The sequence below is a fragment of the Cynoglossus semilaevis genome, chromosome 1, assembly GCF_000523025.1.
Source record: "Cynoglossus semilaevis isolate Cse_v1.0 chromosome 1, Cse_v1.0, whole genome shotgun sequence".
Lineage (NCBI taxonomy): Eukaryota > Metazoa > Chordata > Actinopteri > Pleuronectiformes > Cynoglossidae > Cynoglossus > Cynoglossus semilaevis.
In genome coordinates, this window is record NC_024307.1 from 26,476,011 (window position 1) to 26,487,736 (window position 11,726).

General features: G+C 38.0%; 2 protein-coding genes across 3 annotated transcripts in view; one reads left to right on the forward strand and one right to left on the reverse strand.

Moving 5' to 3' along the window:
- Positions 1-373: 373 nt before the first annotated feature.
- setd3 (SET domain containing 3, actin histidine methyltransferase) lies at positions 374-9,420 on the reverse strand. Of its 2 annotated transcripts, none has more exons than XM_008322673.2 (13): positions 9,264-9,420; positions 7,266-7,384; positions 6,709-6,801; positions 6,173-6,321; positions 5,641-5,713; positions 5,134-5,390; positions 4,747-4,805; positions 4,484-4,598; positions 4,138-4,212; positions 3,287-3,453; positions 2,886-2,971; positions 2,544-2,704; positions 374-2,172 (listed from the first exon to the last, which is right to left on the reverse strand). In XM_008322673.2, exons 2-13 carry the CDS (start codon positions 7,366-7,368, stop codon positions 1,690-1,692), a joined length of 1,821 nt encoding a protein of 606 aa, XP_008320895.1. In that variant the 5' UTR covers positions 7,369-7,384; positions 9,264-9,420; the 3' UTR covers positions 374-1,689. The 2 variants fall into 2 exon arrangements, with proteins under 2 accessions (XP_008320895.1, XP_024913489.1); XM_025057721.1 differs by lacking the exon at positions 9,264-9,420 and adding an exon at positions 7,999-8,061.
- Positions 9,421-10,678: 1,258 nt separating this feature from the next.
- Positions 10,679-11,726, forward strand: part of hhipl1 (HHIP-like 1) — a 6,693-nt gene continuing 5,645 nt past the window's right edge. Inside the window, exon 1 of the mRNA XM_008322663.3 lies at positions 10,679-11,060. Within this exon, the coding sequence (XP_008320885.1) occupies positions 10,782-11,060 (279 nt within the window). The 5' untranslated portion in view covers positions 10,679-10,781. The remainder of the gene's footprint in view (positions 11,061-11,726) is intronic.

Below are 11,726 nucleotides of genomic sequence, written 5' to 3' on the forward strand. Positions count from 1 at the left end.
TCCAGCAACAGTTGTGTATTCCTTTTTTAGCAGTAGTGGGAGTGAGAATCCATATTTCTTTGTAAACCATTTTCTCTTGTGTTAAGCAATGAATAAGAATTTATGAATAAGAATTTATAACAAGCAAAACATTTGTATATCGCATCAAGTAAAGTGAATGAAAAACACTGCTGTACCTGACAGATTTTGTCAGGCACAAAGACATCTGTAACATCTACTGTTACATAAGACATTTGTGGGTAACAATGTGAAACACTGACATTACCCAAATCTTACATCGGACTCAGCTCAAGTCTCTAAGTTACCTGTTATTATCATGCTTCTTAACAGCTTTATAACATCTTGTTAAAGAAAACATTTAATAATCAATCAATTAATTTGTAAAACTTATTAATTATACTTTATTAGGTTCTGTAATTTCACATGTTTCCACTGCAGAAACTTCAACTGGCATAGCACCAGTACTATGGCACAATCCAACCACTGGGATCAAGAACTAAATCAAAGACTTTTTCTGACAAAAAATGAGGGCGAAAGCTAAAACAAAACAAACAAACAACAACAACAACAAAAAAAAACTTAATCAGATGGAAACATCTTATGACACCTATGAATGATGAACTCGGTGGAAGGCAACTTCAACAAAGAAAATGTTACCTATGAGGAAAACACATCTACTGTGGGCTAGAGGAGGCAACATAGGAACAAAAACACTTACTCCAATCTGACACTCCATCCCCTACAGTAATATTTACAGTATGGGAACAAGCTGAATGAAAAATTCAAACAAGACTCACAAGAACTACTAACTGTCTATGGTCAATTGATATTGTGAACCTTTTTCACATGCCGGAAAATGTTAATTCACAGTAACTTTAAAGCAGTCTTTGGCCACAGACAAAGTGTGGCAAAAATATATATACTATATATATGTTTATATACATATATATTTAATAACTTGTTTATATTTTAAAACAAGTTAAGAGTGCATAAATGGAAAACTCACTAAAATGAATTCCACATAATATACAGACAGAGATCTTAGTTAACCAACACTTTTATGTATGAATATTAATGTGACATCAGTCACATTAACAAAAAAAAAAAAAAAACAGTCCATGTCCAGGTTGCTTGGGACTTTTATGTTGCTTTTAAGAATGCCATCCAACACACAGGCATCCAATGTAACCAAGAACAGAAGTCTTTGAAAAATTGTTTCCAGTGAAAAAAAGTTCCATCATGATGACAAGGCTTTTTTTTAAATCTTTTTTCATTTTTAAGCTGAAAAATATTTTCAGCACGATTGTCAACTTTACATTTGCAACCATTCACACACAAACTAGAGTTACAAACCAAAATAGACAGGGCTCCAGACAAACCTTTGGACTACTACCATCTGATGCTTTAACAGTACACGTACAAAAACAACCATGTCTTGCTTCATTTTACTATGTATTTGTACAAAAGTTGCCCTTTATAAGCTTACATCTGGTGGCATAGAACTGCAAAGTGTGACGCTTGTAGTCTGGAGCCCTGCAACCTAAACAGTTATCCATCCACCCACCCATCCATCTTCGACCCCTTAATCCTTAATCCTCGCAAGGTGGAGGGGGCAAATCCCTGCAGCAGCAGTTACACAATCAAAGAATAAATAAATAGCAGTGTTTGTGTGCTGGGAGGGGAAATATTTTAATTAGCCTCCCTGGGTTCCTCTTCAGTCCCAGTGTCACAGTGCTTAGACACTTCCGTCTGACCCTGATCCAATGAAGCGTTGCCATTTGAGTCTAAAGCTTGATTAATATCAGTGCTGATACTTTCCTGAATAACCTGCTGTGGCTTTCCATTACCCTTCATTCTGTACGCCAACTTTTTACCATTCATGATGTGGCTGTGCTCCTCCACTGGGATTGCCTGGTCATCGTCCACCTCATCCAGTTTGTGCATGAGAATAGGAAGCTTTGCATTGTCATCTGTACTTTCCAGCAAAGCAATGTCACTCTCCTCATAAAGAGGTAAAGGAGCGCCCTCTTCCAGCTTCTTCTGGTAGTAGAGCCGTTTTTCCCGACCGCTGGAAGAAACCTTCTCAAGGATCTGTTTCTCAGCCAGTCGGAGCTGTATGGCCACGCGAGAATGCATGGAAAGATCGGGCTTCTCCAGTAACAAACTGTCCTCCTATAGAAAAACAGATTAGGAAATAACAGTGAGTGGGTTTTTACCTTTCCAATGGAAGCTTAGATTATAGGGTGCAAATTGTACAGCAAAGAATACCTGAGTGTGTGTGTAAATATATATATATATATATATATATATAGATATGTGTGTGTATATGTGTGCGTATATATATATACCTGTATATACATACTACACATGACAAAAAAAAAAAAAACGATTCGATGACAACACCCCCTGGGAGGAGTCAACTTAACCATGTGTGTATGTATGTACATATATAGACACTTGGACACATAGAAAATGAATGCCCTAATACAAACACACATTTGTAAATTTTATAAATGTAAAGCATTCAAGATCAGTCGACTGACCTCTGAGGTGGTCTTGTAGGTTTTGAGCAGCAGAGCAGCTCTAGTCTCCAAGAACGTCCACAAATTGATCTCGTTCTTCCAGCTAACAGGAAATTCGCTGTTGCCTAAGGTGAAGATCTTATTGATAGCATGTTCTCCGAGTAAGAAGTCCTTCAATTCCTCTGAAACAAGACCACATGTTGGAAAATACTGCATTCAAAAGCAATGTGTATCAGATTTAAGGGTAAAATATCTTTGCTTGTGCGCAGAGAACATAGTCTCTTGACATTCTTCAGAAACGTGAGTGCATTGTTACACTCTTCACGGAAACTGATCGTGTGCGTGATTGAGTAAGAGGCTTACCTTCAGTCATGCAGAAGACTCTTAAAAAGGCTAAAAGCTGAGCTGAAATTGGGGGCTCGTTGCAGTGAAGAGCAAAGACACATGACCTGGTGAGAGAAACGAGGGCCTAAGGTGAGTCCAGTTGCCTGCCTTAAAACTGCTTTTCAGATTAAGGGCTGAGGTTTCGTGCACAGTTTATATCCAAATGCTATGAAGTTTAAAAAGAGAAATGTGTTGGTAAAACAAGCAGCTGTAACATTTTGAAAACCTCCACTGACATTTTAATGCTGCCTTGATGTACAGCAGGGGTGGCCAAAGTTTTTGGTAGTTTATACTGGAATACTGTGCTTGTTACATGCAATCAGCAAAACAATGTTTGCAAAAAAAAAAAAAAAGGACATGTTGTGAAGTAATGTACGTACACCGGTATCCCAGCTCGGGCTAGAACTTCGGCCTTCATTGCATACAGACGTTCACTCTTGCTGACACCCAGCTTGATCTTCACCCGGTCGTGAGCGTTGTCTTGGTAGAAGAAACCATTGTGGATGACAAACTCAGCATTGGACCTTGTGCCATAGAATATGTAGATCTATAGTAGACACACAAAAAAAGTATTACATCCACACAACTTCCTTTCATGCACAGTGACTTCTTATGTCTATCAAGCAGTTTCAAAAAGATTGCTGACCCCTGATCCAAGACTTTTTTAAATTAAACTGATGGAGGTATGTGAAGCATTCATTTTAAGCAGTACTTGAAATTAAACTGTACTTCTACTTTTTAGTTAGGAGTGGGTTTTAGTTAGTGTATATCATGTGGATATGTATTTATGGTACTTTTATTTCCCTGTGAACCATTTTGGAAATAATTTCTATGAAAAACACCAACATAATTGTACGCCTTCTAGAAGGCCTTGGTGTTGCCAACTCAAAATCTGATTTGTCAAGGACATGATTTCATTGCCATTTAATTAAAGCTCCAGGCATGAAAAGATTCATCAACTGGAACGGTCTTAAAGAGAGCTGGACATTGTGACTAAAACGAGATTCTATGACTATGTCTCTCAGCTGGCCTGGGAGGACCTCGGGATATCCCAGGAATCTTCCTTAGGCCTTTGGTAAGTGGGAAAAATGAATGTGTGCATGAAACTTAACTGTATTTAGACAAGACAAGACTTTTCAGTTGTTTTAGGAGAAGCGCGACCAGGGAACTTTAACACACAGTCCTTTTTTTCTAAGAAACACATACAGAGCCCAGTAGAAGCAGTTTTCACCTGATCGTTCTTCTTATAGTCCTTCAGTGCCACACATTCACAGCGATCATCCTCCAGGTTGTAGCCTGTTGTAATCTGCAAATGAACAATGTTTTGAATAATTCATTCCGCAACTGCATTTTTACTAATTGGAATTTTAACACAGCTCAGGATACATAACTGAATCACCTGTGCAGGAACAGTCTTCCTAGTATTTAACATTTGCGACATTTAATGGAAATCTTATCTAGAACAGCCATTGTTTTTATGTTGTCTGGCAATTTCTTTTTGAGTCAGATCGTCTGGTGCCACTTTCTGCTCAGAACTAAACTCCAGTGTGATTAAAGGTATGAAAAAACATATTTACCAGTCCATTAGTGTGGTTACACATGTCCCACAACGGGATAAGGGCAAGAGTGACACGGCTGCCATCTTCAGTTGGAATCTGGTTCTGACGGGTCATCACTGAAGACACAGCCCACCTAATACATGCAAATAGTAGAACAACTTTAAGGTGTGCTGAGTTATTTCAAAGAAAAATAGTATACAATATACAAGACATACACAATGTAGGACACATGAAAAAAGGTGCAACTCAACACAGACAAATAGACAGGCCGACAGACAGACCTGTAGTCATCAAAAGTGAAGCTGTCCTTCAGGGGCAGTTTATTGGCTGCTGGATGAGTCTGATGATAATGGGAGGGAAAACAAACAGTGTAAGGAATATAATTTACATTAATGCCTGTTAACAGTTTATTGAAGATTTGGTTTTACTGGAGAAGTATGTTTAAAAAAAAAAAAAAGGAAATCAGGAGTCCCATGTAGCAAACCCAAAGTTCATACATAACTGTTCCATTTGCTAGCAGCAATCAAGAATCTGCTTCATTGGCTTGGACAGTGTGGGTGTATTTATGTGTGTGTGTGTGTGTGTGTAAAACCCAAGAAAAGAAGAAAACCTGACAAATAAAACCATGTATAAATATCATGAGGGTTCGTGTTTGTACAGTTATTTACCTGGACCAGTTTATAAAAGTAGGCATATTGGCGTGCAGTGTTTTTATATTGGCTGAGAACATCCTGCACTGCCTGTGTGCCCAGGAGCAACTCCACCTCATCCTGCTGGTAGTATAGCGGTGTGTCATATTCCTGAGGAAGACTGCGGATGTACGGCTGCCATGGTGACAGTGGGTCTGCACGCTCACAGAGCAGGTGGAGGGCCAGAGTCACGTTGCCCATGGCCTGTAGGATCCGGTCCTGGCTGTACAGAGGACCTGAACAAAGGCATAACAGTCAATGGCAGGTGAACACTGCTGTGTGAACACAAAAAGTCTCTTTGTCTTGTTGAATGGCATCTGCAGAAGACTCATTCGTTGCAACTCCTAAGACTTTAAAAATACCAGAGTTACAATCATCACCAAATGTCTGCTGACAAATCATTCCACAAAGTTATGTTATCCAAGTGATGACAGGAAAGGTAAGGTATTGAGACACAGCCTTTTTTTTTACTCAACATGATCTTACCAAGTATGGAATTTTGAGCCGACTCCACTGTCATCAGCATCTTTCTTGGAATCCACAGAAAAAGTTCTTCAGCCTGTGGGTCACAGAATTAAACACCAAAATTGTATGTACTGTATATAAATTCTGAGCTCTTTATACTGATACAATTAATTTTGTCCTCGCCTCAGGCCCACTCACTGTGTAGTAGCATGTCACCAAATGTCATACTAGAATATGATTAAAAATGGCACTGTACAACATACACTGTATGTCATGACAGTTTGACAGTAAGCAGTCAGACGAGTCATTAAAGGCTACAGTTTTCAGAACTGGAATTCTCTTTAATGCAGATACCAACCACTTGTTTTATTGTTTGTAAAAATGAGCCCCTCACTACATATTTTCCCAATGACACTGTTTGATGTTGATGTTTTGTTTGTCACATTACATAAAGATAAAGTTAATTATTACTGATAACTGTTGATTTTTTTTTTTTTACTCAAGATTATTGATTGTGTAGTCTGCTCTTATCGTAATCTATGGATGGACTCACCTTGATGTCACAGGTCGCCTGCAGGCCATATCCTTCTGCACCAAAGTTGGTCAAAGTGAAGCCCTCACAGGAAGCTCCACACTCCTTAGCCCAGGACAACAAGTCTGGGAAGTGGTCCTCTCTGGTACCCTCAAACACCACAGATAAACCTGAACTGACAAAAGTTTACAGTTACTAAACCAACCATTTTCCTTTTCACAAACATTTATTACTACATTTCTTATATATATATATTTGATGTATATGTATGTACATACATATATGTAAATATTATGGCCATCACAATTAAGAGGCATTGACAACCTCTCAACATGCTCTCAAATTGGTTGCAAATTATTAGTCCATCTAGTCACAATCAATTTGTTAAGGCTGTTCTTCTCAACATGCTTACGAATGCATTACACTAATCCGATTAATTTCACAAATTAATGTTATTAACCCACTGCTTTTAACAGACCTCATTTTGAATACACATTTAAATATTTGATTTGATTTATTCATTTCGTTTTACCAAAAAAAGCAAAAAAATACCTCACCTTTCTGTTTTTTACGGATCTTTTCCACGAGGGCTCTGATCTGAATGTTTTCATCCCACTCTTTACCAGGAGAGGGAGCTGCACTACTGCATTCTGAAATAAAGCACAAGGTCGTCACAAACAACCCAGTTAATGTTTTAGTTGAACCACAACATACAGTATGCAAGTTGGTACAGGGCCACAACGTGAGGCAGCACATGAACTGTGGCCATCTAATATATTCATGCGTCCTTACAACATGAAAATAAAGGCAGTATCTGGACTTGGTTCTGTAAGGGAATAATATTGTAATATTATATGACAAAACAGTGCTTTCTAATAATCGACAATAAAGAAACGTTTTAAAAGATTCAGTGAAGTGCTTTAAACTGAACTGAACCTCAGCATCATAAAAAAGTCTGAAATACATATGCATAAAAAAATAATAACTGACTGTGCATTCATTTTAGGCCTCAGGAACGGTTAGAGGAACGTTACTTTTCATTTATTTTGGATCCCTAGAGTTTTAGTATGTACAAGTATAAAGCAAAAAATGTGCAAGTGTGACTTAAACCTACTCTGCAGCAGTTCAGAGATGAGGTTCATCATCTCTTTGTAGGACACCACTGCACTGGCTCCAGAACCGGACCTCTGAGTCTTCACCCGACTTTTCTTCCCCATGGTTCTAGACAGACAACTGGACAAATAAGACAAATGCTGTTAATGTTTCCAGTTTATTTCTAATGTATTTACTCATGTTTTACATGGATACAATCAAAAATAAGCTTCATTCAAAAATATTTTCAAAGGGTGTTGTGAGAGGACATACTGTAGAAAGTATGATGTAACAGAATAGAAGGAAGGAATCGTTAGGACAGTAGATCTGTTGTAGTGACCCCTAAAAAGAGCTGCCAACAGCAGTAAACAAAGAATTTGGGGCTCTATTACTACCTTTAGCATTTCTGCTTTTGTTCTCAAAAACAAACACAAAACAAGTAAAACACTGCAAAATGTAAGTTAGCAAGATGCCAGTTAAACAAGTATTCCAACATGAGTGTTTCTACTGTTGAGGTTTCCTGTTTTTCTTCTTTCTGTTCTTGTTCTTTCAGAACATTAAACCATTAAATCAAAACACCTGAGCACATTGGAAACATTTTTGTGTTTTATGTTTATTAAAGACCACAATCAACATTCAAACTCACCCCTACAACACTGGGACAGAAACACGATGTAATCACACCATCTCTACTTGAGTTAACTTTTAAACATTAGCCTTGTCATAATTAATTGACTATTTCAAGAAGTACTGACATTTTCTGAACGAGGAATCCCTTTGTCTGAGGAAACCCCTTCTTGCTTCTCCACTACACCATTCTAGCCAAAAAAATACTCTTAATAAAAAAAATATATAAGTATTGAAATAATTCTGAGTTGCAGATCTATTTAACATATATTACATTACAATACATTTAGCAGACACTTTTATCCAAAGCGATTTACATTACATTATAATAAATAAAAAAGGCACAATTAAAGGTCAAAAGGTACAGGTAGGTCAGAAAGTAAGAAGTGTCTATATGTATATATATATATATAGATAATGCATAGAAATATACAATGTTACTGTAAATACAATAAATATACCGTTAAAAGAGTCAAAACTGTCATTTTTTGTTTGGTAAGATCTCCATCTCACCACTTACTATATTCAGGTTAACGTCACCAAAAGGTAATATGTTGGTCAGTATTTCTTAAATACAAAACTACTTTCTTAAAGTTGGTATCATTAGGGTCAGACAGGTGTTCAGTATCAGTTGGAAAAATCCTCCTTATTAAGTCATGTGATTCGACCTCATTGTCAATAGTGATGATAGCGGTTCATTTAAATGCATAGGCAGCTTGGTCACACGTCTATGTCAATCAACCCTGGTAAAAAAAAAAAGAAAAAAAAACGGGAAAAAAAGGAAGACGTACCAGAAAGGACTCTGAAAAGTGCTTTGGGCTAAAGGTCTAAAAATAGCTACTGGGACAAAATTAATTGAACAACTGATATTTGATTTTCAGTAGCTTTCCAATGTTTGTTACAAGACACTGTAGGTATAAACTACTAGTCAATGACAGCCGAAGACGACCATTCGCCCCGTCTCATTTATACACTGTGTGCTTCGGTTATATCCCTGCTGCCGCTCCCTTCGCATGTACCACAATCTTACAAGATCATACAGCATCACTAAGTCCAACGACCTCTCCAGCAACTACTTTCTAACAGAAAGCACGTAGCCCCTACCAGAACAACACTCGGTAACTGACTGGACCCATTCATCAGCTCTGACTTACGTTAGCCGATGAGCTAAGTGCTACCTGCTAATGCTTAGCCTTGGCACGGACTCAGCATAAGTTTAAGCTGTTTAGCCTACCTACTGCTAAACCAACCCTGTCCGCTGAAACGCTGTAGCCAGCGACATACATTTTTGTACGCTCGACTGCAGCATATAAGTTGCTGTTTAGCGTATTTCGAGCATATCTGAACACTTAACTATGTTGTGCAGCATTTCACATTTTAGGGCCACTCTTACCTCGAAATTTGACTGAAGAAGCGATGTCACTGTGCCTGCACGTAAACCAACCTTGACTTAGCTGGCCCTGTGATTGATGGATCAACCTCATGGGCTGCCCTTCGAGTCGTAACTCTTATTATACATTTGCGTTCGGAAAAGAATGCGACCATAGATGGTCTGAAGTGCTCTGATTGGTTCATGTACATGTCAGTCATCAGGAGGGCTAAGGCGTCCTAAGTAAGTGAACGAAGCAGGAAGCGGTTGTGCGAAGATCCACCACCACCACCACCACCACCAACAACAACAACAACATCAACAATAATAATAATAATTATTGTTATTATATATGTATATATATTATCAAAAAAATATTTTTATGTAATAAACACAATTATAAATGCATGAATATTTTGTAATAAACACACAATTATAAATGCATGAATATTTTGTTATTCATTGCAACTGACTCACATTGTGTGCAAAATGACAATTAAAAGTGTCCGAACAGTGTCATGTGGTTACGTTTAACAAACAAGGTGCTTTTGACAGTCGTATTCCCTTCACAAATTAGTAACTAATACTTCATGTAAATCTCCAGTTAAACATTGATGTTTTTGAATCAAATATAAAACCAAAGTTTGCCACTTATCTAGATGTTACAGAAAAAACAGGGGGAAAAATCAAATAAAAACCCTCCGAGTCCAGTGCCACAATCTCAACATAAAAACAGGCACTTTCAGGGCAACAGCAAGTTAATGTTGAAAATCTGTTTTTGCTTTTGTTTCTGAAATGGTACCAATAAAAACATGTCTTTTATTCATAACGATTGTCCCTTTTAAAGTCAGTTCAAGTTGTTTAGCATAAAAAGTAAACAGCTGCCCTGAATTATTTCTTTTCTATTGATAGGAATCTTTTGAGGATTTCTTAAGGCCAAATGGCTGCAATCAATAATGTAAAATGAGTATATTTTCTCAAAGGAGGTTATCTCTGTCATCAGTTGTTGTTGTTAGAGCAACCTATATATGAGATTTCCATCTTACATGCTTTACACTGTGCCCTGGTATTATTAGTCATTGGAAATCGTATTACATCCATGTTTTTCCCTCTTTTTTGTCGCTCACTTCTGTCTTAAACGTCCAATAAAGAAAGGGTGAAACAGTGCTAAGAACAGTTTAGCAACTGCCCCAGAAAATGACTACAAAAACTAAAGAGAGTAGTTGCTGTGTTGCTAAACACACCGGGAAAGAATTGCTTGTGCGCTGTTGCATTTCGTGAAGATCAATCCGCTGTGGTCCCTTACTGGCAGCTTTCAATGTCACTAAGCAAATTACGGACAGAATTAGCTGAATCTATCTCACGGTCTAAAATGTGGTTCGTCAAAGGTGGGTGACGACAGATGTCTCAGCCCCAGTAATGTAATTTACCGGGTCAGAAGGACAGACAGGGCAAAGTGCACCCACACGCCACAACAACTAAGCCTCTGCTTTTTCTGTGCGCCGCTAGACGAAGCTTCCAGGCGTTCTTCTGTACTTCAAAATGCAGTGGTTCAGTCCCGATGCGGGCCTGGGACTGAGATCCGTTGTTCTGCTGTGTTTGATGGTCACACCTGCTTCTTCACATCCCCAGTGCCTGGACTTTAAGCCCCCGTTTAAAGCGCACAAACAGCTCGAGTTTTGCGCCATGTACAAGGATTTTGGCTGCTGTGACTATCACCGAGATCAGCAGCTAATGACAGAGTTCTACCGCATCATGAACAACTTCGATTACTACGGACACGCAAACTGTGCGGGGTTTGTCATGGAGCTACTCTGTCAGGTAAGAAATGCACGCACACGAGATCAGAGGTCACTGCTTGGATTTGATCAGTCATGTTATCGTAAACACCAACTTTGCAAAAACTACTTCTCTTTTTTTAACTAAAGCCAGGAACAACTTCGCCAAATTATAATTATAACATTTAGTATTAGAAATTATTTTATATGAAACTAGTTTGGTAACATTGGCAGTGCGTGCATTTATTGTGGTGCCAGGACATGAAGAAGATGAGTCCTCCAGTAAACCTTTTCTGAGCCACAGTGCATATTTCACATTTGAAAAACCCCACAAAGCACCTCCAAACTGAAATATTACATAAAGTGTAATGTGGAAAATTATATATAATCCTATTCTGGCTTCAACATACTCAAGATTTACTGTGTGAAACCTGGCCAGTTTAGTTGAACACAACTCAGCTATACTTGCAGGAATTGAAGTTTTAGAGCAAAACGGACAACTCTTTCAACTACTAAATTTTTGTTGCTTGAATTAATTCATTTACACAAATAATGTTGTTTTTTAGTTTTTATATAATTACATGTGTACGATCAGGTACAAAAAACAAATACGTACAACACGAAACCGGATTTCAGATGATATAGAATAGAATAGGAGTCTGCATTGTAGGTCTAGACAGTTTTGGTAAAGTGAAAGATGCCACAGCAT

Coding starts and splice junctions, on each gene's coding strand:
- setd3 (XM_008322673.2), bottom strand. CDS start 7,368: ATGGGGAAGAAAAGTCGGGTGAAGACTCAGAGGTCCGGTTCTGGAGCC. Junction 6,322..6,708: donor GATCCGTAAAAAACAGAAAG/GTGAGGTATTTT, acceptor TTGTCAGTTCAG/GTTTATCTGTGGTGTTTGAG. Junction 4,213..4,483: donor GTAACCACACTAATGGACTG/GTAAATATGTTT, acceptor GTTCATTTGCAG/ATTACAACAGGCTACAACCT.